At 41.7% G+C, this 26831-nt stretch overlaps 1 protein-coding gene across 2 annotated transcripts in view; it reads right to left on the reverse strand.

The window, feature by feature from the left end:
* The window catches only part of Rnf157 (ring finger protein 157), a 95765-nt gene that overhangs the window by 37834 nt on the left and 31100 nt on the right, over positions 1–26831 (reverse strand). For both annotated transcript variants that reach the window (XM_004630126.2, XM_023713898.1), the window contains exon 2: positions 21751–21869. In XM_004630126.2, the coding sequence (XP_004630183.1) occupies positions 21751–21869 (119 nt within the window). The remainder of the gene's footprint in view (positions 1–21750; positions 21870–26831) is intronic.

Raw genomic sequence — 26831 nt, forward strand, 5'->3', positions numbered from 1 at the left:
AGAGAGAGAGAGAGAGGCAGACAGAGACAGAGAGAGATAGACAGACAGAGACAGAGAGAGACAGAGAGAAACAGAGACAGAGAGTGAGAGAGAGACAGACAGACAGGCAGACAGACAGAGAGAGAGAGAGAGACAGAGAGACAGAGAGACAGAGAGAGAGACAGAGAGACAGAGAGACAGAGAGAGCTCTTTGGGTTCAAATGTGGTGACCAAAGAAATTCACTTAAGGGGCCGGGGAGATGGCTCAATGGAATAAGCGCTTGCCTGGCAAGCTCAGGGGCCTGAGTTCAATCCCCGGTTCTGCCAAGCAAACAAACAAACAACAAAAAAAAGAAATCCACTTAAGAAAACAGTATATTTACAGTCTGTTAACTCCTCTGCAAGGTGTTGTGGCAGAAGGCACACATACCAACCAATGTTACTGGTATATGACATCACTCTTAATGTTGACATTTTCTAAAATATTTAATTAAGCAATTAAATTAAGTAACTGCCAATTAACTACCTGTTCATATTAACAGGTAACAAGCAGAGTACAAACAACCTACTTCAAAGAAAAACGTTCAACATAAAACTGCATGGATCTTGGTTCATGCCATTGCAGATCCATATTTTGTCTTTTTAGGAGCAAGGATTTGACTCATTGCTTTGGAGCCCTGAGACAATCAGCCCACTCTGACACCAAACACATGGCAGTGTGGACTGCTTCGATGACAGGAGAAGCCTGCTTGCTTGCAATTCCCCATGAGAAGACACCTCCCTTCTTAGCAGACTAAAACACTTCCCAGTCACAAGATGCTTCTAAAATAAACACTACTTTTCTGAAGATGAGCTGCTTTTAGATGTGAAGGATTCAGTCTGAGACCAGCTAATTTTAGGTGCAGTTAAAAGGGGAAAAGAAGTACTCTTAGTAAAGCGGACACAGTCATCTTTTCCTTCCAGCGATTGGTAAATAATGACTAATGGTCAGAGAACCACTCCTTTCAGACAAGCCACTCTTTCTCCAGCTGCACTTCCTGACTCTAATCAGGAGACTCATAACTCAGCTCACACACAAGAATCGACTTTTGAGCAAGAGATCTGAGATGTCTGATACTCTATGTGAAGAATACAGTTGAGGCAGATACCAGTATGAGTCAAAATAGATACCTAAAATAGATACAGTGTATGTGCATATTTATATTTTTTCCCAAAGCAGCAATTGAATGTTCTAATGCTGTCAAGTGTTAATTCTCCAGATACTTTAAAATAGAGGCATTTCCACATTCCCCAATACTAACAAGGATAAGAGGACCAAAATCCTTCCCATTCCCCATCTCAAACGAAAAAATAAAAACTGTAGGCTAGCCTTCAAGCTGAAAAGCCCTAAGCTGTCCCCCTGAAGTATATCAACTTTAAAACCATATATGTAAGATCCAAGATTATTTACAAGAGTTGTCCAATCTCATACTTGGAAGAAAATATGGTCTGAAGTCTACAAGGCTATAAATCTTAGCTCTGACTTGGAATAAAGAATAGCATTATGAAATACAAAAGCTTTTAAGTTTATAAGCCTATCACACATAGAATTAAGAGCTCTGGGGGCCTGGCCATAGCTCAGTTCTTTAAGTGGCTGCTTCCACAAAGCTGTGAGCCTCAGGTTGCTGTAGTTCGACTCCCACAACCCTCCAGTCAGACAAACCATGCCTGAGGGCATTCAGAGCAAAAAAAAAAAAAAAAAAAAAAGAGCTCTGACAAAGCCTGGTTACTTTGACTATCCTCTATATTTGCAGATATGCTCTAGGAAGAAAGCCATTACTCAATCAGTAACCTTCCTAAGATTTTATTTTCTTTCATTAATCCTAAAATATGGAAACCCTGTTTAATTAGAACAAATGCATAAAATAAAAGCTATAGCTTACACTAATAGTTTTAATTTCTAAGTTATTAATACAAGAACCTGTGGGAAGCCTCACACGAAAATCTATTCTCAGCTAATTTAACAAGGTGGTCTTGGCTCCATTCTGCCTGGTACGCTTCCAAAAGTTTCTAAAGCTTTGATTAATCTTCAGTCATCCCTCAATAGCAGTGGGTAGCCAAGGTTATGTAAAGGAATGGAATTACCTTCTTTGGCTTATGTAAATGTCTAAGCTCATTTAAATACTGTATATATAAAATTTAGTGGCTAGAACTAAGTTCTAGACTGTAGAGCTCAAAAATTATTATGAACATTTTCCATATATCCTACTCGAAATGCAACTCAAGCGTTTCCCATATGCTTGCTCCATCCTCATCCCCCATCTCCCACCATGGTTTCCTTTCAGAGCTCTGTATCTCTCACACTTGTCACTTATCACTTCAATTCTTTGTGACTCTCCACTCCCTGAAACACATCTTTCCACACTTTTAATTCTAATTCTTAGTAGCTTTTTCTCTACAGTTCTGCCTCGTTTCACTGGCTTGTGCATGCCATTAAGACCTTCCGCTTTTAATTATCTTTCAGGGATTATCAGAAGTAATTTCAGTTCATCAAGAACAGCCTTCTTGGGCCGGGGAGATGGCTCAGTGGAATAGGCACTTCCCTGGCAGGCACAAGGGCCCGAGTTCAATCCCCAGATCCACCAAAAAAAAAAAAAAAAAAAAAAAGCAAACAGCCTTCTTACTATGAACCCTCAGCATTCTGAGACTAAAAATAGCCACATTTCAAAAGCAAACAAGGCACAAGCAAGGATGGTAGAGCAGATAACTACCCTCCAAGAAGCAATGTGTGTTAGCATCTCCTTACAATCAGCAAACTGACTTCTAAATTTATAATTCTCAGCCTGGACATTTATACAAAGCTTCTTTTACACTAAGCAATAATCTGTAAAGAAAGCACAGCTCTGTGATTATTTGGAAAGTCAAAAATTCGGCAAAAGGATACAGTGACTAGCTACCAACAAATAAATCATAAAAGGAGAAGGTTTACAGTGGATAAGCCTACACTGTCTTGACCAAGTGATCAAGGTGGGCACCACCAGCAAGGAGTCATGTGACATTATGTGCCTCTGATATGATGTAAGGAGAGGATGCTGTGATACTCTCCCCCCAAGTCCATAATCCTGACCTTGTGATGTTTCACAAGAAGTAACAAAGATTACCTTCTATTCCACAATTATACCAACCTTTACTACACAGTTCCTTTATCAGTGCTGTCTCCTAAAAATAAAGCAGATGTCTGATTAATTTCTTTCTTTCTTTTTATTTTTGGGTGGAATTGGGGATTGAACTCAGGTCCTTGTGCTTGCCAGTGAAGCACTTATTCCACTAAGCCATCTCCCTGGCCCCGTGATTAACTTCTGTAATAATCAGAACTACTATTTTACTTGATCAAGGCCTGGCATGACCATGTTAGAAAATTAAGCAGACCACTTAGGGATGCTATTTATATGTATTTGACTGTGGAGTCTTGGTTTTTACAGACTTTTGTAGAACAGTTTCATCAAAATTTAAGGCAACTATGCTGCTCTTTAAAAGATGAAAAAGTTAAATAAATTTTTTCTTGAAATGTGACACCAGTAAGTACAATTTCCCGTAATCTGGGGTGCACAATGACAACAGGAAACAGAGGTGAGAGTGCACCCTGGTTTCAGTATGTTTCAAAGACATTTCGAGGAAATTCCTACAACCCAGGTGCTTGAGTTTATCTGAAGAACACCACAGTAATTCTCTGTGTACTGAACAACAACCCAAAAGTTCAAACTACGAGCAGTAGTTTCAAGTCAGTGAAACTCAGAGTTCCTTTCTCCTTGTTTCCCTAAGACTGTGGGCCCCCTTCCTTCATACTCCCCTCTGCTGTATGTCTCATCTTCTCTGTGAAATCATAAATGGGAGGGCATGACCCACACTGCAGTCATCTATTGTACCACCCAAGTGATTAGACCAGTATACGTGAAGGTAGTCTCGGGTCCAGGTAGAAAGAACACAGGAATGATAAAATCTTAGGAAGAGCACCCCAAGAGCCTCAGAGTGATTACTAGAATCTGAATGCTCATCCCTCAGACTAAACGGCAGAATGACACAAATTAGTGCTCACAAGATAAGTAAAAACAGTCCACCAAGTGATTTGTAAGTAAGGGTTTGCAGAACAGTATTTAGTAAGCTTAACTAGTACTTGATATTTCTTTCTTTTTTTCCCACAATTTTATTGAGAAACAAATAGCAATGAAACAGTCTCAAACCAAATTGGTAGGACAGTTTCAATAATTAACACATTGCATACATTCTTCCTAGTGGTTAATTGCTGTACAAGATGCGGACATGATATCCTATTTACAAACACTATTAGAACAAATCCCTCTATTCATTAAGAGAATGTATCTATATATCTATCCTAACCACTTTAAATATACAGATACAAAATGGACATTCACCTGTATCCCCTTTTTTTGTTAAGTTCTGTTATTTGAGTATTATAGGTGTGTTAAACCAGCAAAATATTCCAAAAGAGTCCAGTATACCATAATAGTATTGGGTCTTCCACTTCACTGGCAATGTCAGAAATTGTTGACCTGAGTCCCCTACAGCTCAACATAACACCATGGCTTTATTTCTTTAATATTTATTTATTTTTTTATTTATTACATTTATTTATTGTGTGTGTGTGTGTGGCCAGCTCAGCCCACCAGGGGGCGGGGCTGGCTGGCATGTGGTGCTGGAGGATTGAACCGCGGTCCCTGTGCTTTGCCAAGCTTGTTTCAATAGGTGCTTTAGACCACTGAGCCATCTCTCCAGCCCCCATGGCTTTATTTCTTATACTTCGTTTTTATACTTTTCTGCTGGATGGTTAAGACCAAGGTAAAGCAGGACTTATGCAACAAGAGTTGTAGCTTTTGGGTCTAATAAGGTCAGTGAAATGCCCTCAGGATTTATCCTGAGATCCTGTACCTCAGATTGTAGAACCTTTGTCAGTGTCAGCCATGTGGATGAGTCACGACCATTGCTTGGCCAATGTGCTCTCTGTGAAAGCCTGAGAGAATGTTTTCTCTCCATGTGACTGTCCTTAGGCACACTCTACATCATCAATCACTTTCTTCTTTGGCCCCAGAATCTCCTTGATCAGAAAATTTGGGACACTACTGAGTTACATGATGTTATAGTACAAGTTCTCATATATCCTGAGTCTTAATTGACCTTGGAAGGCTAGGGCCAAAATGTTGGCTTTCCTTGCAGCCCTCCTTTTTCTCTAATTTTGGTCTGCAAACTTAGGTTGTTAACCATCCAGAAGACAAGCTTGTTATTACCATATAACCTAGGCTGTTAAGCTTTACCTCACTATCTGTCTGAATATCAAACATCTTAGGCATAACATGAAACAAGTATTTTTCATCAAGTATTGATATGTTGAACTTTAAGTCCCTACAGAATATGATGAAAAAACATTTAAAAATTAGAGTATATTTTTTAAAATAGGCATTATATACTTCTTATGTTTACACGTAAGTCCAAAAATCCAACCATATACAACTTGAAGCAGGACAGTCCCACAATATTCCTTTTCCTATCTCTTGCCTTCATTCACCACCCCCTTCTTTCTGAACAATCATCTACCCGAGAGACAGCACAGCAGGAACTGGCATGTCATGACAAGCAGCCCGTATTCAGAAGACCAGAATGACAGGCACTCCAAGCATGAAACTACTATTACAGATTAATAACTTGATATTTCTTAAGCTAAGACTCTCTAGTCCTGCCAGTGAGTTGTGGCAAGACAGGAGAAAGAAGATGAAATGGTCTGATAAACAAATACAACACCAGAAGCTGGGAGATCCAGATTCTTTCCTCTGCTCCCCCACTTAGTATCTGGTACATGACACTTCTGTCAAGTAATTATGTTTCTGAGCATCTGTGTCCCCATCTGGATTTGAAGCTCCTATCTATTTCATAGGGTGACTGAGAGCAAATAAAAATGTCTTGAAAATCATACTATGCTATAAAATAAAAATGTAGATTATAATTAGTGATAACAGCGCCTTTATAAAGGACTCTACTTGTACATTTTACTTGGAAAAAAGATCATATATATTAAATACATACAATTAACTAATTATCTCTTATCTCTAAATACACAATTAAATATATACATATATATCTATATATATATATCTATATATCTTATCTATAAATCCTAATGCACTTAGAGTAAATGCAGGTTGGACAAACTTCACTTTGCTGTGAGCCTGCAGAATTATTGCAAGTCTATCTCACATTCTGTTGGAATCTAAACTCCTAGAACTTCAAACCTCTATGAAGATAAAAATTCCGACATGAGTGACTAGAAGACTGAGGGTCTCAGCTTATGATTAGAAGGGAAATGGAAGCCACTGTCTAAAGTAAAGGAAGGGTAAGAAGCACTCCTCTTGTTGGTCCTGCCTGTGTGTCACAACCCTAGTCATCTCTGAACCCTGACTTTTGCAGCATGACCTGAACAATCACATGCCATTAGAGAAAACAAAGCACAGATCTTCGGCTGCTTCTGAGCTGGCATCCTGTTGGGAGAGCCATGCTCTCACCTCCGGAGGCCTGAGGCCAGCAGCTCAGGTGAGACTGCTGACATGGAGTAACACTGCCTTTCCCTCATCACCACCTCAGCCACAAAGCTAACATGAGTGGGTCCACAGAGCTCCGGGACATGTGGAAACCTTTCCTTTAACTACTCTTCCTTTCTAAGATACCTTTTCATTTGTTTTTAGCAGAGTTTATTAAAATGCAATTCATGCACTGTTTTTAGAGCACAGTGTCATGAATCTCGACCAATGCACAACTGTGTGACCACCTTCACAGCCAAGATAAAGGACATTCCCACCATTTCAACTGTCTTCTGTGCCCCTTTGAGACCTTTCCACATCCCCTAGTCCCTGGCAATCATGAACCTGTTTCCTATCCTTCTAATTCTGTTCTTTCCAGAGTGATAAGACACAGTCTATGAGGCTGGTGAGATGGCTCAGTGGTCTAAAGCACCTACTTGGAACAAGCTTGGCTGAAGCACAGGGACTGCGGTTCGATCCCCCAGCACCACATGCCAGCCAGCCCCGCCCCCTGGTGGGCTGAGCTGGCCACACACACATAAATGGATAGATGGATAAATAAATAAATTAAAAAAAAAAAAAAAAAAGACACAGTCTAGCCAATGCTTAAGTAAAAAAGCTAAAGGCCTCACAGACCTGTGTAGAACACCATGCATTCAGCTGTCAGACACAAGACAGGACTGGTAGAGCAAGCATTTAGTGGGTGGGAAGGACAGCAAACTCATGGCAACCTGGGTTCACTCTGCAGCCTTTAGGAAACACTCTTGGGGGCTGGGGAGATAGCTCAGTGGTCTAAGTGCCTGCCTGTAAGCACAAGGACTCAGGTTCAATCTCCTGCCATGCCAGCCCTGCACCAAGCTGGCCATCGAAACCATCCATGGTGGTGCATGCCTATAATCCCAGCTCTGGGGAGGCTTGAGACAGGAAAATCACTACAAGTCTGAGCTGCAGAGGGAGACCTTATACCAAATAAATAAATAAATAAATAAATAAATAAATATATTTTCTTTAAAAAAGAAACACCCCTGAAGGCAGGAGCCTGTTGGTGAGATATATTCAAAGTTTATATTCAAAGATCTCTTATTTTAAATTGTATCCATAGAAATGGCCTGGTACCTATTTACATGATAGTACAATACTAGACATAATTAGTTTTCCTCCTACTTTAGGTGAACTTCAGCATTAAAAGAAAATATCAAACCAAGCATGATGGCACACAAATCTCTAGAGGGCTGAGACAGGAGGATAACAACTTTGAACCCAGTCTGGGCAACTCAGGAAACTTTTCTCAAAATGAAAAATAAAAAAGGGCTAAAGACATAGCTCAGTGCAAAGGCCTTGGGTTCAAGCCCAAGTACTGGAAAAAATTACTATAGCTATAATTGAAAATAGATTAATAAGAAAATTCTGTTTCATTAAAAAGCTTGTTTCAATAGAACAGTCTTGGCGGGGAGATAGCTCAGTAGAAAAAGTGCTTGCCTGGCAAGCGCAAGGGCCTGAGTTCAATCCCTGGTTCCCACCCCCCATACTCCCTCAAAAAAGAGGGACAATGAAGAGCCTTGTGGAAAGTCTAAAACTGGTAAATGCAAATTACTTTCAAACATAATAGAAAATCACATCATAGCACTACTTGAAAAATTAAAAATATTTTAGCAAGGCATGATGGTGCTAACATATAATCTCAGCACTGGGAAGCCTGAGGCTGGAGGATCACTGTGAGTTTGAGGCCAGCATGAACTACATAGTAAGACCCTATCTTAAAATAATAATAATTTTTTTAAAAGGAAAATCCTAGGCCAGGGATACAGTTCAGCAGCATAACACCTGCCTGGCAAGCGAGAGGTGCTGAGTTCAGTTCCTACTTCCAGAAATCAATCAATCAAGGAAAATCCTTATTCTGTAATTTTTTTCTTACCCGATAATTTTAAGGCCTCAATTATAATGTTAATTCATGCTCTAATTTCATAATAAATGATTTGTTATAGTTTATACCTTAAATGAGATATGAATGAGTCTAGTATCAAATCTTGAGATGTGATTTGAAGAAGCAATAGAAAATATAAAGTAAAAGTGCTTCTCAACTCCCATCTGCACAAATTTGAAAATGTGAGAGAACTAAGCATAAAGGCATGTGACAAGCCTTCTACTGAACACAGATTAGACAAATGTATTCACCTCTATGCCCATATTTCTACTGAAATGACAAGGAATTTTACAGGGTCTAAAAGCATAAATTCTAGGGGCCAGGGAGATGGCTCCCCCCCATAAGCGCTTGCCTGGTAAGTGCAAGGGCCTGAGTTCAATCCCTGGTTCTGCAAAAAAAAAAAAAAAAGAAAAGAAAAGCATAAACTCACCAGAACTGAGGGAATGGGAAATGATAGTCTCAGATATAGCCACCGACAAGTTGAAGTCAACTATGCAGGGCAATGTGGCTCATTCCTGTAATCCCAGCACTTGGAAGGCTGAGGCAGAAGGATTGCTGAAAGTTTGAGGCCAGCCTGAACTACACAACAAAACCCTTTCTCAAAACCAAAAAAGTCAGCTAAGAAAGTCAGTGAACCTCATGTGACAACATTTCAGCCTAGGCACTTCTGTTTTGCACAGGTCAGGGCGCTGGTAGGAAAGAAGTCAACTCTAAGACTTGACTTGAAATAAGATGTCTGTGTAGTTTTGAGATTGTTGTCATTATTGTTTTGAGACAAGGTCACATCATCTGGTTTAGGCTAGCCTTGGACACACTATGTAGCTCAGGCTACAAACCTCAAACTTGCACCGATCCTCCTGCCTCAGCCTCCCAATGCCTGGTGGGAAGTCTGTGTATAATTACTGAAGAATCATGAACCAAATCCCTGGGCCTGCAAAGTGACCCACTTCCTCTCTTTGAAGATGAAGGAAGCTTCTCCCTGACATCCTACTGGAGGTCCACACAGATGAGGCAAGTGCCTTTCCAAGTAATGCTTGCCCTGTAGAAGACTGTCCCTATCTTCCTTCTTAGCCACCCAATCATAATGAGATTCAAATCTCAATACTGCTCAACTGAGCTCTGCTGGGCCCATCAAACGGGAGCTTCTTATGTCAGAGACCATAAGGGACCTGACAGCACACCTTTGGCAGGCCCTGGAGGCTTTGTGGGAGTGCTGATCCTGCTGGGATGGACTGGGACCTGCTTATATGAAGATATTCTCTTGTGACACAGAATAAACACCTTGGCAAGGACTATGGTACAATGTGTGCTGGGGGAGGGGGACTCTTGGGAGCTTGGAACAGTTATGGGCTACAATAAATGATTCCAGCACTGCCACTGACATCTTTGGGGGAAAAGTTCAAAAGGTTTAGAGGAGTAGGCATGCTAGGACAGTTCTGCCAAACAGGGAAAACCATAGGCAGCTGAGTCCCCTTTGGGAGACCCTGAGAGATACTCTCAGAACCAAGCCTAGATCCTGTCTCTTCTATTGGCTACCAGCATCTCCTCCATCTCATCCACAAACAGTGTGCTCTTCATACCTACTGCAACCTGGAGTCTCACTTGACAGCCAGTCACACTATTCCCATTCTCAGAACCCTCTTGCCATCTTCATCACTGTATTCCCAGAGATCTTTCAAAATGTGTATTATATGATCCTCAATTTAAAATCCCTTAGTAGTTTCCCATGCCTACAGGATAAAAGTCCAACACTTACGAAAGGACCCACAAGGTCCCTTGTGTGGGCCTGGCCACATGGCCCTGTCACTCCTACCTGCTGAGCCCTCACCAGTTATGCTTCCCTTGGTTGGATCCTCAGTGCCTCAGCAGGGTCACTCCTTCAGTAAGTTCACCCTCCCTAGCTGCAGGACATCTCCTTAGGCAGGCTCTGCGTTTCATCCGTTTTTTTTTTCAGAACTGGGGATTGAACTCATCCATTTTTGTATCTCTAGTTTCTCATATTAGTTAGGAGTATCAGAGATGTTCAGTAGAATGTTAATTGAATGAGGAAATGAATGAAGGAATAAATTAATCAGCCGAGAATTTGTGTAATAAGAAGGGAGAAAAAAATCAATAGTGGACATAGGGGACTGGGGAGACAGTTTGGTGGTCTGAGCACCTACCTGGCAAATGTGAGGACCCAAGTTCAATCCCCAGTACCGCATGCCATGCCAGTCCCAGAACCCCAAAAGCTCCCTGCTGGCCACAAAACTGGTTGTGATGGCACACACCTATAATCCTAGCACTGGGGAGGCTATAAACAGGAGAATCACTACGAGTCTGATCTAGTAGTGAAACCCTGAACACCCTGTAGACTCTTCCCTAAAATACAAAACAAAAAAACAAACAGTGGACATGGTCAAGTGATTATCAAAGAAAACTATAAGCTGGGTGTGGCAGTGCACACTTATAATTCTAGCATTTCAGAAGGCAGGAGTCTTCTGGGAGATAGCTCAGCAGACATAAGTGCTTACCTGGCAAGCACAAGGTCCTGAGTTTGATCTTCAGTACCCTCCAACACACACACACACACACACACACACACACACACACACACACACACACAGGCAGGAGAACTGTAGGTGTGAGCCCAACCTGGGCAATCTGATGATTTAGCAAGACCCTGTCTCAAATTTCTAGGTAAATGGATGTACTGTGAGACCATACTCTTAAATGACATAAATCAGACACATGAGTAAATACCGCATTGTTTCTTTAGTATGAGAAACCAGGCTAGGCAGATAGCTCGACGGTCTAGGTGCCTGCCTGGCAAGTGCAAGGACCTGGGTTCAATCCCGAGTGCCACATGCCACGCTGTCCCAGAAACCCCATGTGCCCCATGCTGGCCACTGAAACTGGGTGTGGTGGCGCACACCTGTAATCCCAGCACTGGGGAGGCTGAGACAGGAGTATCACTACCAGTATGAACTGCATAGTGAGACCCTGTACCAAATAAAAAAGTAAATAAATAAATAAGAAACCAAAAGTGTAAGTAAGGACCAAAATGTATAATAGTGGCCAGCCAGATAGCTCAGCAGACTAAAGTGCCTACTTAGGCAGAGTGCAGTAGCCAGGGTTCCATCCGCTGGTGTGCCTAGCTGGCTCCACCCCCGGGGCACGCTGAGATGGTGATTGAGACTAGGCGTGGTGGTGCACCTATAATCCCAGCACTTGGGAGACTGAGCACAGGTAGATCACTAGGAGTTCAATCTATGTACTGAGACCCAGTAGACCCTGTACTAAATTTTAAAAAAATGTATAATAGATACTGGGAAATAGGAAGAAAATATTCAAATGGGAAAGGGAACAAGGGAGCAGGGAGGGGAAGAAAGAAGGGACAAGGAAAAAAAAGAATAGAAGAAAAAATGCAAACAAAACTTTTGTAAAAAGAGAAGGGAGGCAAGGGGAATGGGAAAAAAAAGATGCAAGATAAACCACATATAGGTACAAATTCCCTGTGATGAATTATATATATATATATCCAATAAAATGAAGAGAGAAAAAAATACCCTATCTTAAAGTAAAAATAGGGGTGGAGATATAGTTCGAGGCAAAGGCCCTAGGTTAAGAAGTTCAAACAAACCAAAACAAATCCAACCCAACCCAATCTTATTTTCTTAACTAGTACATAAGCCAAATGAGGTTAAGAACAGAAGAGGTTCGGGTGTCCTCAGTGGTAGCACGAAGGAGGTCCTGGGTTCCATTCCCTAACACTGTAAAAAGCCAAAAAACAAAATGAAACGCCCCAGAATTAAACCACTTCCTCCTACTTTTCTCCTCTGTCTTCTAGTAAGTAAATTGTTTATAATTCAAATTGGTTTTGAAAGCCAGGTGTGGCAGTGTGTGCTTGTAATCCCGGCACTTGAGAGGCTAAGGCTAGAGGGTCGCCAAGAGTTGGAGGCCACCAGCGTGGGCTACGTAGCAAGACCCTGTCTCAAAAAACCAAAACCAAAACCAAATTTGTTTTAAAATTCTAATACAGAAAAAGTAAAGGAATACCTTGCTCTTTGTTATGGTTTGTGTCTAGATGTGCCTCCAAAGCCTCATGTAGTCATGGGGTGGCTTCTAAAGTTTTTGATTGATTCATGGTCCAATGCTGGGATTATGGGTATGAGCCCCACACCTACCCTGGGGTACGTAGCCTGCATAGAATACAAGGGAGGGGAAAAGGCTTGCTCTTCCCCTTCTTTTTTTCTCTTGCTGTTTTTGCTGCCTTCAGCTGCCATGAACTGTTGCCCTCTGCCATGTGCCACCCTGCCTTGGAGCCAGCCGAGTATGTACTGAAACCTCCACAAACTGTGAGCTAAATAAACCTTCCTTCCTTCCTCCTGGGTGCCAGGTATTTTGTCTCAGCAAAGAGAGAAAAGCAACCAGGACACTCCTTATGCCCAGAGAACCCATTTCCTCGTTCATAAGTTCAGGTTACACCGCAATCCCTCTCTATTGCTTTTATCCATAAAACCAAAGCCTGAAGCCCATGTGCCAGACAGAGAAGACTGTTATCACTGTCTGACATCTCAAAACCGTGTAGCAGGTCTAACCTGTAACATCCTACTTCACTAACATCAACAAACCCAGCATTTTTAGCTAAGAAAGGCATAAACTCAGTTGATTTGTGTGTGTGTGTGTGTGTGTGTTAAAAAATCCAGATAGTAATTGAGAAGTACCTTCTCCTAAGGTTCTTCACTGAAAAGTTATTTTAAAAAGCAATACAGATGTGATCAGAATAAATGATAGGTCCCAGGAGCTGAAGGAGGAGGAAGTAGTATTAGTGTTTAATGGGTATAGAGTTTCAGGAGTTTCTTGTATGTGCGTAGGGGGGTGTCTTGCCCTGTAGCCCAGGCGGGCCTTGAATTTGAGATTCTCTTGCCTCAGTCTCCCAGGACATGTGCCACTACGCTGAGCAGTCTCAGCTTTTTTTTTTTTTGGTGGAACCGGGAATTGAACTCAGGCCCTTGCGCTTGCCAGAGAAGTGCTTATTCCACTGAGCCATCTCCCCGGCCCCCAGTTTCAGCTTTGCAAGGTGAGTTCTAGAGATGGAGTACAAAACAGGGTAAGTGTACGTAACACTACTTAATCATATACTTTAAAATACCTCAGATGGTAAACCCAATGTGTGTATTTTATCACATACAAAAAGTCTGAGGGTAGAAGTAAAGTTTGAGAAGACCCCTCACTGAACTAACTGAGCAGCAAGGTGACCCCGGAGGGAGCCTGGAAGAATGTGGTGTACTATAAGAATGCTATTTTTAAAAAGTCCTCAAGTGACATTCTCTATGGAACCCTAAGCCACTCACAAAGAATGCATTCATTCTCTGGCTAGGTTCATTCTTGGCTGGGTTTTCTTTACTTTCAGGTTGTTAGACGTAGACCACACCCATACTGAATCTGTGGTTTCTAAAGTCATCGCCAAGGGGCCAGGGAGATATCTCAGAAGAATAAGTGATTGCCTGGAAAGCGCAGAGTCCCGAGTTCAATCCCCAGTACTGCAAAAATTAAAAAATAATAAATAAATAAATAAATAAATAAAGTCATCACAAGGATGGGGCTGCTGACTGCTCCCTGCTGTGTGTCTCCTGCCCCTGCGGCCACACCACTCAGCAGCTGCCTAGGCTGCTTCCCAGTGCCACAGCAGACCCTTCCTGCCTAAAGCTCACTGGAGAAAGTAAAATCATTATTTTATGAAACCCATTAATTTTCCAATTTTTGCATATTCTCCTAGACCTATTGTCCTTCTTCTGTTGAAAAGTCCCTCCATTTCTATTTTTAAAGAGAATTAAAATGATTTTAATTTTAAAAATGTTCACTGGAGAATATCAAACATAGAAGAATATGAGGTAAGAAGCAAATAAAGGGGCCCGGAGGTGGTTCAGTGGAATAAGTGCTTCCCTGGAAAGCGCAATGGCCTGAGTTCAATCCCTGGTTCCGCAAAAAAAAAAAAAAGCATATAAATATTTGAGGCCCTGCCAGTTACCATTGCACTGCTCTAAAATGCACTGCTCTGGGGCCAAGGAGATAGCTCATTAGAATAAGTGCTTGCCTGGCAAGCGCAGGGTCCTGAGTTCAATCCCCGATACCGCAATCAATTAAATAAATAAATAAATAAAAATAAAATGTACTGTTCCCAAATATATTCTTAGGTAGCTACAAATACCTATGTAAATAAATGCATACATGTTCACCTATTATTTTATCAGAAGTGAAATCAGACTATGTTATATACTACAATTGTTTTTTATGAACATATTTTCACTGTGGGGACAGAGATCTACCTCATTTTGACTGAATAATAGCACAGCACAGACACATGCTCATTTTCCAACTTTTCACTAGTATAAGTAATGCTACAATATAAATAGGAATCATTTAATACTCTTTTGTTCTTCTGTATTCAGGGCAGGGTCTACAGAGTGTATAGGGTCTCACTACGTAGATCAGACTCAGTGATTCTCCTGTTTTCAGCTTCCAAGAGCTGGGATTACAGTCATGCACCACCATGCCCAGTCTCAATCACTGTCTCAGCGTGCCCCGGGGGCGGGGCCAGCACGGCACAGCGGGGATCAAAACCCGGCTACTGGGCTCTGCCTAAGCAGGCGCTTTCGTCTGCTGAGCTATCTGGCCAGCCCTCACTTAATACTTTTAAGTCTTCTTGTATAAGAGATTCAGATAAGTGAAACAGTAGGGCCAAAGGGGATACACAGATAAACAAGAAAGAAAAACAGCATACAACCAACCAATCCAACACCCATCCCTCTTCATACATGTGCACAAGGCTGCAGGCCTGTATGGCGATAGGTGCCAGGACACCTAGATGGTGAGCCACTAAGACAGCAATTCCAAGTTAGGGCATAACCCAATCTTCACACATGCGCAGAGTCCATCTCAGGGGTGGCTGTCCCCTGGGGTCGCTCCTCAGTGTCCTCTGCTTACCTCTGTCCTTTTTCTCAACTCACACTACCCACAGTTATCAAATCTGATCAGGTTTATTTTGAATGCTGTTATCAATTTAGTGCAGAATAATAGTTCAGACATTTCATGCCTTTTGCTTAACTAAATTACATGCTAGAGCTGGCCAGATAGCTCAGTGCATTAAAGCACCTGCTTAGGCAGACGCAGGGTTGGAGCTTTGATCCCCCATGTGCCATGCTGGCCCCGCCCCCGGGCATGGTGAGCTGTCATTGAGACTGGGAGTGGTGGCGCATGCCTATAATCCCAGTGCTTGGGAAGCTGAAAACAGGAGAATCACTATAATTCTCATCTGTGTGGTGAGACCCTGTAGATTCTGCACTAAATTTAAAAAAAAAAAAAATTACACCCTAATCAATCTCTTCATCTTTATCTTTCTGATTCACTTTCTATGCTATGAGGTAATTTAGAGTTAACTTTCTAAAACAGAAATAATACCACACTAGGCATCATTTTTTGAATCCTTAAAATATCCTTCCAGAAAGACATTTCTATAGCTGGAGAAAACTGAGCTCAGTGACTAGCCAACACTTTAACACAAAGAGAGCAGCAAAGCTACTCTTGATTATGATCTTCTCTACGCCCACTGAAGATGTCACGTGTCATCCCTAGTTCTTCACACATGGGCATGGTGTGTCATTCCAGCTCATTCTCAGCAGCACCCCTTGCAGTCCAGTCCTCTTAGACTTAGACTGTTTGGCATGCTGGAATCTGAGGTGTACTTGTGCATCATTGTGCTTCCTCTTGTTGCTTTCAATTCCTCCTCCGATGTCTCTCCTGCTCACCCCCTTATGAAGCCCTCCTCAGCCCTTCAGACCCAAGAACCCACTCTCAGAAACCCTTGGCCTAGAGAGTGGGTTCCAGGGCATGCTGGTCTTGTCTTTGGTAGCTGTTATACCACAGATCACACCTCCACCATGCTGTTGTAAGTTCCTTCAGGCCAGTTCCTACCGTAGCATCCGACACATAAATATTTGTTGAATGAATGAATGGCATCATGGCTGACAGAATAATGGTCTTTTGTTTGTTTTCCCTTTTTTGCCACAAAGCTCTATGTATGTAACTTCACAATGGATATATTGTCAAGTTCTTTTAAACAACTTGCTCTATAGGCAGGCATAGCTGTGTGTGCCTATAGTCCCAACTACTAGGGAGACAGAGGCAGAAGGCTCATTTGAGACCATGACAGGCAACACAGCAAGACTTCGTCTAAAAAAGTCAAGGAAGAAAGGAAGGGAGGGAGGAAGGGAGGGAGGGCAGGTGGGAAGAAAGACCAAATAAACAAAACACACAATTTGCCTTCCTTGCATACATGTGAGAAAAAGTTGTCAATTTACATAAACCTTTTGGTGTATCTCTAGTAGAAAGAAGAAAAGTGTACCATGTACACCTTAGCTCTTAGCAGTGCCACCAGCAGCACAGCCACAGCTTGGGGACCAGGAGGAAGACTAACAGCAGACTAAAACTCCAGCTACTCTTTTAAGATAAGAGGAATAGTACGAATTCCTACTTATGAACAGTAGGTAAAACGAAGGCATCGCTGATACCCTGACTATCTACATCCATTAAGCTTTATTTATAACTTAAAGCTCTAGTAATTCATTTCAACAGAAGAAGACTGAACTCAACAAGGGAGGAGCAGAGTAGCAGCAATAGCTCTCCTGGCACCCAGCGGAACATGATGATCTCTACTTAATCACTGTCATCCCCAGAGGCTCCACTCCTCTATCAGTACATCATCCCCTGAGCAGAATAAAGGACCTTCAGGAGACCTGGTCACTACTTACTTGGCACATGTTTATAATCCCAGCTACTTGGGAGGCTGAGGCAGGACAATCAAAAGTTTAAGCCCAGCCTCGGCAAGTTGGCAAGAGCCTGTTTTAAAATTTAATGGCACAGAGTGGTGGTGGTGGTGGTGGTGGTATGGCTCGGTAGTAGAGTTTGGCTACATGTACAAGGCCTCAGTTTGGTCAGCAGCTCTGCAGAGAGAGAGAGAGAGAGAGAGAGAGAGAGAGAGAGAGAGAGAGAGAGAAGAAACAAGGGAAAAAAGAAAAGAAAAGAAAAAAAACTGCTGGGTGTGGTGGTACCCTTGGGAGGCTGAGGCAGGACAACAACCATGAGTTCAAAGCCAGCCTGGACTATATATTGAGTTCAGGGCCAGCCTGAATTACATAGTGAGACCTTGTCTTGGCATATCCCTTTAATTGCAGCACTTGGGAGGCTGAAGCAGGAGGATTGCTGCAAGTTTGAAGCCAGCCTGGGCTACACAGTGAGTTTAAGCCAGCCTTAACTCCATAGTGAGACCCTTTCAAATTTTTTTTAAAGTATAAGTAAATAAATAATAAAGTAACCAAAATAAACAAAACCCAGTGTACATTCCCTCTACCCACAACTATTAGCAGCTGCAGAAATAACCAACTTGAAAGGTTAGCAAGTATAGCAAGTGTAGCTATCATTGCTGCAGGCTGCTTTCAGCCAGCAGTCCCAAGGCATCTTCCACACACTGCATTCCTCTAAAGTCAGAACTATTCCCACTTCGCAAGTGGGTAATTTGAGAGCCCAAGTGATAGACATGCCACAGTGACAGAGAATTTAATGGGCAAGATATAAATAAAACTTGAAATCTTGATTCCCACTCTTTCCAACTATCTTGCTGTCCACACACTCATTCTAGTTTCTTTAAATCTGACCCTTAAGACTTCATAATAAATTTGCCTTGATGGGTTATCCTAAATGGCAGAGCCACGGCAGTCTAGTAAAATCTACAGTGATAGCTCTGTTGAGAACAGACTCTTTAGTCTGCTCATTTGGAAATGACAGCAACTACCACACACCTGAAGAGCCAGGATATCTATGGCATTTGTATTTTAATATGACAATTTACTTCAATGTACTTCTCTGCTGTACTCATTCTTTCTGGAAAGAGGAGCTATTTATGCCAGGTGCTACTGGATGGCTTTAAGTCTGTCCTCTCTACCCCGTAACCAGACACTCATTTGCTGACACCCAGCTCTGTCACTTGAGAGTTGAAGTCAGTTCTTTAGAACTCAAGCCTCATGTCAACTCTGGGTCTCTGGGCCATCTCCTAACCAAGTACGGCAAAACCAAAGGTCAGCTTGGCAGATGGAATTACACACCACCTTTGCACTCTCCCAGGGATGTTCCAGGAGAGCATGTCACTCCATCTGTTCCACTTTTAGATCTCTACCCAAATCTTACAAACTCCACTTGATGATCAACACAGATGGACTCACAGACAGGATGTGGGCAGAGATTCCAAGTACACTTGACTATAAAAATGGTAAGTGCTGCTAAGGCCCTGGAGCTGAACAACTGGATTTAAATCCTAATTCAATCCCTTACAGGCGTGGTAATCTTTATTTAACCTCTTTGTGCCTCATGCTCTGCATTTATCAAATGGAGCTATTTCTTATTAGGATATGAGGACAAACTGAGAAAAGTCATATGAAGTGCCTAGCACAACCAGACCTAGCAAATTAAAAAGTGCACTATTAGTAGCATGAGGAGAAAGAGAAGGGAAGCATGTTATATTTATTCTACTCTATATACTATGTTTATGTTACTATTGAAGTTTCTCTGATTTGATTTCCTCATATGAAATTACAGCATAAGGTTTTCTGAAAAATTGGCTTTGTGCAACATAAAGCTTACTTCAAGATTACTACATAAAAACAACAACAAAACCACTAATGTTGGGGCCCGGGAGATGGCTCAGTGGAATAAGCGCTTCCCTGGCAAGTACAAGCGCCTGAGTTCAATCCCCGGTTCCACAAAACAAAACAAACACTAATGTTAATACTCCCAAGGGGAAAGCCTCAAACTTAAGGTCAGGCTGCTACCTAGCAATTCAGGAAGAGCTCGGTCATTCCCAGGCCTCCACAGTAGTGTAAACAAGGTGACTCAACTTCAAGGAAGTTTGCCAGCCAGCATAAACTTCAAAATGAACCTAAGAATCATCCTTATAGTCAGAAAAGGCCAATAATTTACACACACACACACACACACACACACACACACACACACACACACAACTTGATGCCAGCAAAAAGAAAAATGAAAGAAACAGATGCTAATGTCTAGTCCATGTACTAAGAGACAGACATTTTCTAAGGACAAGCAGGCCCCCGGTGAGGTAAAATTCTTATTTGGCAGGTGGGGGAAATTCTTATGGGGTGGGGGAGGAAGGCTTTTCTAACTGCTAAAGTAGCAATAGCAAAATCAGGATAGACACTTGGTAAGTATTAGCTTGTATGCCTTGATTTGAAGCAGGTGACCGGGGAGATGGCTCAGTGGAATAAGAGCTTCCCTGGCAAGCACAAGGGCCTGAGTTCAATCCCCAGTTCCACAAAAAAAAAAAAAAAAAAAGGCTGATGCAATTTGAAGCTGAAGGGACTTGGTATTTTGAAAAGAGTACAGCTAGACTAAATTAGAAAAGGGGTCACCGTTTTCTAATCTAACCTCTTTTCTAATTTAGTGGTGAAAAACAACAAAGATGAGCAAAATTTTTTTTTTAAATTAAGGTCCCAGATAGAAGACAGTCATCAAATCAACCTTCCTAAAAACAAACACAGTTTCTCTAGGTCATTCACCTGCCAAAGAATATAACACATTCCTCATAGCTTACAGGCAACAGTGAAAACCTTCCCTAGGTCCTGGAGCTTCCACCTACCTTTCCATTCTTATTCTGTCATTAGGCCAGGGAGAAACACTCACTTCAGTTGTGTCCATAGTGTCTGTCACAGTACCTGGCACACAGCAGTTGTTCAGGCAATGTTTACTGACGCGACAAAAATATGAACACTTTCAGGCCTGCACGCTGTCCCGCTTCCCACTCACCTGACCCACCTGCCAGTTTTCAAGGCCCCACTATTCTCCCTGCACCTGTGTTTAGCCATAGCACTAGAACATCACTCCACTCTCAGTTTCTACCCAGTTCCATCACTCCAGATCTCTACCATACAAACATCCCATTTCTATGTTCTGTCTACCCCACCAACCTGGTAGGGGTTTCAGAAAGGCAAAAATTAGCAATTTGTGGCCAGGCAGACCTAGCCATATTGCTTTGAGAAAAATATATGTAAAATGCTTCAACAGGGCCTTGGACATAGTATGTAGTTCTATATACCAGTTCCACCAGTGTTCATCTCTTCCAAACCTTGGTGACACACTGATGACATGAAAGTGACAAGAAATCCTCTAAACTGGATATGGTGGCACACACCTAGAAACCCATATAATCCCAGGTATTCTGGGATTAAAAGGAGGATTGCAAGTTCAATGCCAATCTGGGCAACTTCATGCAACCCTGTCTTAAAATAAAAAGTCAAAAGGACTGGGGATGTCGCTCAGTGATAGAACATCTCTAGATTTGATTCTCACCATTAAAAACAAACAAACAAAAGTAGTCCTCTGCTAGATGAGTTTCAGGAGGAATAGGAGCATCTGAAAAGTCTTTAGGACCTTTCTTAGTGCACAGGGGCCCATCAAGAGCCACCTGGAAGCTACTGTCACAGAGCCCCATGCTGGGCTCATAGAAGGTACCCAGTAAAGGTTTACAGGGCCAGGCTAGCACAACTTGAGTCCAACATACCTGGGAGGCAGGACTGTTTAAACCAAACCAAACCAAAACAACTGAGGCCTGGGAGATGGCTCAGTGGAAAAAGCCTTCCCTGGCAAGCGCAAGGGCCTGAGTTCAATCCCCAGTTCCATCAAAAAAAACCAAAAAATAAAAAACAGAACAACTGATGTAGGGAGGTAAATGAACAACTGAGAGAGCTGTATCCTAATATCAATTCAGATACCAAGGGAAACTTTTTCAGTCATCTACCCAGCAAATATTTACCTAGATTACTGTATCAGGATTTGCTCTAGGTCTGTACTAGGATTTGCTCTAGGTCTGCAGACAACAGTAAACATAGTCCTTGCCTTCAAAGGGAAGGCAGACAATAAGGGAAACAGACAAACAGAAGGTGTCAAATGCTAGGAAGAAGAAAAAGCAAGATAATGAGGGTTCTTTAGGGGGTTGGACAAGAGCTGTTTGAGGAGAGACCTGAATGCTCAAGGAAGCTGTGTGTGAGGAGACTCAGCCACTCTTACACAGACTGTAGGTCCCTTTCCATTGGTCTCTAAGACACCAGGACACCTGGCTCTTTGGGCCCTCCTCAGCTCAGACCGTGCTGCTGAGCCAGCAACTGCGAACATGTTTTTACTGGCCTCCTTGAGCTCCATGGGGAAGTAAAGAGATTACAGCCCTACCGCAACTGGTCTGTTCCCCAGGAAGTTCAGATCGCTGTTCTCGCCAAACAGGTAACCCTCGGGGTGTGTTGAGTCAAACTTCTCTCCTCCCATGATGAAGTGACTTGCAAAATAGCTACCTAGAGAGGGACAAACAGAAAAAAAAAAAAAAAAAAAAAAAAAAATCAGACACATAGAAAGCAGTCAGACTAAACAAAGCAAAAACACTGATTTAAAAAACAAGGCCAGGATGATGGCACACACCCATAATCGCAGTATTTGGGAGGTTGAGGCAGGAGGATCACTTTCAGTTCAAGCCTAGCTCAGCTTGGACACATAACAAGATCCTGTCTCCAAAACATGAATGAGTGAATGAATGAATGAAAAGCTAACCCTCAAACAAGTAATAAGAGCAATTTCTAACCCCAGGGGTGTTTTCTTTTACTGATTTGGGACAATGGCACAAAGAAAAAAAAAATCATAGCAGGGAGAATCCAACATACCACACATAAACTAGATCATTGGTTTTTCCTTTAAGGTTCTTTCCTTTTTTTTTTTTTTTTTTTTTTTTTTTTTTGCAGGGACCAGGGATCAAACTCAGGACCCTGAGCTTGCCAGTCAAGCACTTATTCTACTGAGCTATCTCCCTGGCCTAAGGTTCTGTCTTGAGTCTTTACCATGATCTGTCCAAAATACCATCATCCAAAAGATCAGAAGGCCCCACAATATCCACTAATAAACATATAAATGCATTTTTTTAAAACTTGAAGTGATTAATCTACATATTTAAGTCTTACCTACAGGTATCAGCAGATTTACACACACAGATTGTGTTTGCCTAAATGTCAGCTCATATGAAAACATGGAAGGCTCAGTATCTGCTACTACTACTTGTGTTTCCAGAATCCTCTGTAATGAAGGCTAATCACACTTTAACTTGCTGCAGAACATAACTGTTTCATAAAAAAAAATTGGAATTTATGTACTTCTCAGATGAAGAAGTAGAAATGGCAAATGTAAACATATGAAAAAATGTTCAACATCTGGGGGGCTGGGGAGATGGCTCAGTGGAATAAGCGCTTCCCTGGCAAGCACAAGGGCCTGAGTTCAATCCCTGGTTCTGCCAAAAAAAAAAAAAAAAGTTCAACATCACTGGTCATTCAAGAGATACAAATTTGGCTGGGGAGATAGCTCAGTAGAATAAGTGCCTGCCTGGCAAGTGCAAGGTCCTGGGTTTAATCCCTGGTACCGTAAAAAAAAAAAAAAAAGCCAATTAAAACAATGCTGAGTTTTCATCTCACTACAGAAAGAATGACTATTATCAAGAAATCAACCAATAAGAAATGCTGGCAAGGCTGTGGATAGATTGATGGAACCACTGTGGAAGTTGGTGTGGAGAGACCTCAAAAAAACAAGAGATTCCATTTGATCCAACTATTTTACTTCCTGAAAGAATTAAAAGTATGGGGCTGGAGAGATGGCTCAGTGGTCTAAAGCACCTACTTGGAACAAGCTTGGCAAAGCACAGGGACCGCGGTTCGATCCCCCAGCACCACATGCCAGCCAGACCTGCCCCCAGGTGGGCTGAGCTGGCCACACACACACACACACACACTAAATAAATGTTAATAAATAAATAAATAAAAAGAATTAAAAGTATTATACCACAGCAACACATGCACACCCATATTTATAGTAGCATAGTTTGTAATAGCTACATCTTGGAAATAACCCAAATGCCCATAAACTGATGAATGGATAAAGAAGATTCGGAGTACTACTCAGCCATAAAGAAGAACAAGCTTGAGTCATTTCTGGTAAATGGACATACCCTGAGAATATACTCTTCAGTGAAATAAATTCAAAGTGTGTGAATATCATATTGTTTCTCTGGTGCGAGATGCCAAAAGTGCAAATAAGGACCAAAATGTATAATAGATATTGAGAAATAGGAAGAAAATGTTCAAATGAGAAGGGGAACTAGGGAGGGGGGAGGGGGAAAGGAAGGAAGGGAAAAGAAAAAAATGATGCAAAAAGAAAAAAATAAAAACAATGTTTTTGTAAATAAGGAGAAGAGTTAAAGAAAGGGTAGGAGAAGGGAGAAAAAAAAATTATATCATTTACAGGGTGGGTGGTGTGATAGCACACGCTTGTCATCCTAGCACCTGGGAGGCTGAGGTAGGAGAATAGTTGTGAGTTCAAGGCCAGCCTAGGAACAAAGTAAGTTCAGGGCCAGTGTGAACTTCATAGTGAAACCCTGTCTCAAAAAGGCCAGGAAAAAAAAAAAAAAAAAAGGCATGTACAAGTACAAATTCTCAGGGCCTGCAAGACAGTGAGATGGCTAGAGGACTAAAGTGCCTGCTTAGGCAAGCTTAGGCAAGCACAGGGACTGCGGTTCCATTCCCAGCACCACATGCCAGGCCAGTCCCATCCCCAGGGCACCCTGAGTTGACCACAGAGTCCGGGCATGGTGGTGCATGCCTATAATCCCAGTGCTGGGGAGGCTGGAAACAGGAGGATCACTATGAGTCCAAGCTGTGTAGTGAGACTCTGTAACAATCAAATACATTAAAAAATAAATAAATCAAATGAAAACAAGTACAGATTTCCTATGATGAATGTGACCATTATGCATATCTAAAATATACCAATAAACTTAATCAATTATACAAAAGAAAAATAGGATTTAAAATTATATTGCTCTCCCTGGCTTTACTTACCAGTTTCCAGACTATGGTATTCAACGGAGGACAGTTCAGGGCTCTAGAAGGATAGACATACACTCTCAGCCTCTCATCCCCTCAGCCTCAGCCAAACTGACCAAGGAACTGTCCCAGAATATAAATCACCAGAGCAGGTTTAGGGAGACTGAGTTACATCTAGGGATGCATGTTAACTTTGACGACTACATGAATACCTCTTACCCCAAACTGCTAGAATCTGCTTGTACAGTAAGCTGTCCAAAGGAAAGGGCTTGCCATAATAAACACTGCTCTCTCTCATACATCCCAACTGTCCAGCTGCTACAAAGACCTTCGGAAACCACAAGAGGCATATTTATGTGTTCTACAGCTAGGATACAGCTAAAATTCCTTCAGTAATTTTTTTTTGAAAATTTACAACAGAAAAAAATAAAGTCCAAGGGGCCAGGGAGATGGCTTAGTAGAATAAGTGCTTGCCTGGCAAACGCAAGGGCCTGAGTTCAACCTCCGGTTCTGGAAAAAAAAAAAAAAAGTCCAGCACTTTCAGCCTATGAAGAAGCCAGAGGAAAATAAAGACAACTGTAACAGAAGAACTGAAACAAACTTTTTTTTTTTAATTTTTATTTTTTACACATGGAGCTTTCATTAGGAAACACTACTAAAACAACATGGAAAGGCCGGTGATGTAGCTCAGCAAAATAGCACCTGCCTGGTAAGCATGAGGCCCTGGGTTTGGTTCCCAGCACCAAAACCAAATAAACAAAAAAACAATGTAGATAAGATCACTCACCACACAGGAGGATGTAATTCTTGAATTAACAATCAGGAAAACATTCTTTGCAAGTGATAGCAGCCCAAATCAAAGCCGCCACTGGGGAACTCTTGGAAGTTACCCAGGAAAACTTAAAAATACAAAGAGTAGCCATCTGCGGTGATACAGCATGCAATTCAGCATTTAGGAAAGCGTCATTATCAATTATTTAGGTCTTGCACTTGTTATCCCTATTTTCCAAGTACATAATTTATAGACAGGGTGGTGCCTAGTTGCCATCAGCTTTTTTTTTTTTTTTTAAAGCAACCTTTTTTTCAAAGAGAGTATTGTTTATTGCTTCTCCGCCTTTTGGCTAAGATCAAGTGTAAAGAGAGCACTGTTTATTATGGCAAGCCCTTTCCTCTGGACAGCTTCCTACAGAACGAGATTATAGCAATTTGGGGTAAGAGATAATTGTGCAGTCATCGAAGTTAACATGCATAAACAAACAACATCAGCTGTTTACTGCTGAACCTTAGAATATATTTTCTGTACGTTAGGGAGTACGCATTTATGGTACATTAGGCAAAGTTAGAACCATTGAAGATTTTATACTGATGGGTTATTTGCTCAGCGATGTTTTATTTATTTATTTATTTATTTATTTATTTTTTGTGGTACTCAGATTGAGCTCAGGACTTTGCGCTTGCCAGGCAAGCTCTTATTCTACTGAGGTATTCCCCTGATCCCTGCTCGATAATGAATAAGGAAGGGAGGGAAGCAGGTTTGGGTTCTAGAGTTAGCAGCCTTGTTCAGTGTGGGACCATGGAGTTTCCAGGACCTGTGGCCAGGCAGGTGAGATATCTGGGGAAGAAGTCCACAGGCCACTGCCTTAGAGTGGCAGTGACTGAACCTCGCAAAGGAAGACCAGATGCAGAAGTTGCCCATATAAATGGCATAGTGTCTGCACATAACCTAAGCACATTTCTCATATACTTTATTTATTTATTTATTTATTTATTTATTTATTTATTTTTGAGAGGTCTTGTTATGTTGCCTTGAATTCACTATGGAGCACTGGCTCATGAACTCATGAGTATCCTCCTGCCTCAGCCTCCAGAGTGCTGAGACAATAGATGTGCACCACAAAGTCCAGCTTCCCATACACTTTCCATCATCTCTAGGTTGATTATAATATCGATAATACAATAAGATGTTTTGCAAATAGTTGTTATATTGTTTCGGGAATAAAAAGAAAAAGGTTTTCACTTTTTTGTTCATTATAGACACAGTTCATTTCCCTGAACACTCTTGATCCATAGTTGGATGAATCCATAAATGCATAGCCCGTGGACATGCAAGGCTATTTTGAAGACTGGTAAGTACTGTAAGGGGAAAGCATGAAGCATTTATCTTGCCTTTCCTGGAAGAGCTGTGCTCCCATGTGAGGGACAAACTAACAGATGAGGGGAAGTCTCTACAGTATATTTTAGCTAATAAGCACAGAAGGAATGACATGATATCAGTTACACTGTACACCCTTTAATAAATTAATGAATCGTCAATCACCAATTTCCTCCCCCTAAAAAAAGACAACCTGGGCCGGGGAGATGGCTCAGTGGATAAGCACTTCCCTGGCAAGTGCAAGG

Source organism: Octodon degus, unplaced genomic scaffold, assembly GCF_000260255.1.
Source record: "Octodon degus isolate 3935 unplaced genomic scaffold, OctDeg1.0 scaffold00033, whole genome shotgun sequence".
Lineage (NCBI taxonomy): Eukaryota > Metazoa > Chordata > Mammalia > Rodentia > Octodontidae > Octodon > Octodon degus.